Genomic DNA, 1,806 nt, shown 5'->3' on the forward strand with positions numbered 1-1,806 from the left:
ACCTCTTTGGGATTTTAACCCGTGACCTCCTTTATACCTGTCTCTTATACACATCTAGATGTGTATAAGAGACATATATATATGTATATATATATATATATATTATAATAAAGAAGTAATTTTAACAACAAATAATTAATTTTTTCCTTTTTATTATTTACAATTTTAAAGTTTATTAGCCTTTATGTGGTGTGCCTTGAATATTTTAAAATATAGTCTCTCGATGAAATATAACATACGTAGTGAGTGTAGTAGGCCTATTTAAAAGATCATGGTTGAACGTGTTTCTGCAGACGTCAATGCGTTAGAAATATTCAATGTCAACGCATTATTTTCTGAAGCACGGCGGCAAAAAACTGTTAAAAAAAGGTCAATTTTTACCATAATTCGAACTATAACTATAAAAGGTGGTTTTTATTTAATTATTATCAAGCCGTTTTCTACTGTCGTGTGGTAATTTTTAATAAGTTTTGCATTCGTGTGATGTTGTGTAGTCCGTGTGGTATTTAGAAGAAGGACCGGTATGCCTAGCTAGGTAGCCCTAGATACATTATTGAACCCGAGTCAGATAGGATCCAACTTCTTACTTTGGGGCCTAAGAAGCCTAGCCTAGCCTAGTAGTAGTAGTAGTCTAGGCTTAGGCCTAGGTAGCCTAGTTAGCTATCAGCTTAAGTTTTAATAATGACTACCATAGTAACTAAAATAATCAAGGCCTAGGCTAGTCCTAAGCCTTATGGGCCTAGCCTAAGTTAGAGTGCGACAGGCTAGGTCTAGGCCTAGCACTCACTTGCCTAGGCTAGCCAATAAAGGCAAAAAAGCAGGCTATCCTATCCCTACGCATGTTGTAGTTGTTGGGCCTCCTAGGGCCTAGCCTAGACCGAGGATCTAAATATTTTATTATTACCTTCTGGACGCCATTTTTTCTGGGGTAACAGCGAAAAAGAACCCCTGAGCCCAACCCGGTATCAAAGCGATGCAACTTTTCAGCTATTCTGCTGTTTCTGTGGACTTCTAACAGTTGAAAACTAGAAAATTTGTAAATGTTGCTGCAAGAAAAGTGTAGCCTACTTCCTCGTTGATATCGCCAATGATATAATAAGGCCTATTTACACAGAACGCGACGCGATAGCGGCACGCGACAGCGGCAGCGGCACGCGGCAGCGAACTGCGATAGTGGCAATTTTGATTTCTACTACTATTTAACTAGATTGCTCTGGCTGGTTTTAGTGAAGCCACTGACGCCATGTTGGGGGCCTATATGAAGTACCAGTTTAGACAATTGTTCCTTTTGGCATTTGTTTAAATTACTGTTTAAAATATCAATTCTTCAATACTTTTTAATAATAAATTCAAATTCAGGCTTAACGTAAAATTTACAAATAAAAAAAGCACAGACGAAGTTGGGAACCGTTAGTGATCGACGTGTATAACAAAGCGACATAATTCGCTCGTTTATCAAGCATGCATAAACAGTTGCGTAGAGTGGTAAGTTGACTTGAAAAAAATCCTCATGTTAAATTTTAATTTATTTTTAAAAATTATTGCAATGATTTTTACCAATAATTTAAACAAATGCCAAAATAAACTTTTCTAAACTGGTGGTACTTCCCTTTAAATACAGCCACCCGCCCCCCCCCCACCCCAAACAGGGCGTCAGTGGCTTCACTTTTTATCTGTACAATGATTGGCGACGCCGATCATCAGCAATCCAGCTATTTCTTTTGGGTGACTTGCATTAATGCAAATGAAGTAAACGGTATCATTGTTCACCGCATTTTTTAATACCACAAGAAATATTTAAAAAGG

At 37.4% G+C, this 1,806-nt stretch overlaps 1 protein-coding gene across 1 annotated transcript in view; it reads right to left on the minus strand.

Moving 5' to 3' along the window:
• LOC117114235 (tyrosine-protein phosphatase non-receptor type 11-like) overlaps positions 1–1,102 on the minus strand; it is a 56,919-nt gene extending 55,817 nt beyond the window's left edge. The window contains exon 1 of the mRNA XM_033257842.1: positions 905–1,102. Coding sequence (XP_033113733.1) covers positions 905–918 — 14 coding nt within the window. The 5' untranslated portion in view covers positions 919–1,102. The remainder of the gene's footprint in view (positions 1–904) is intronic.
• Positions 1,103–1,806: the final 704 nt, after the last annotated feature.

The sequence above is a fragment of the Anneissia japonica genome, unplaced genomic scaffold, assembly GCF_011630105.1.
Source record: "Anneissia japonica isolate Jap-2015-1 unplaced genomic scaffold, ASM1163010v1 scaffold1525_len913038_cov183, whole genome shotgun sequence".
Lineage (NCBI taxonomy): Eukaryota > Metazoa > Echinodermata > Crinoidea > Comatulida > Comatulidae > Anneissia > Anneissia japonica.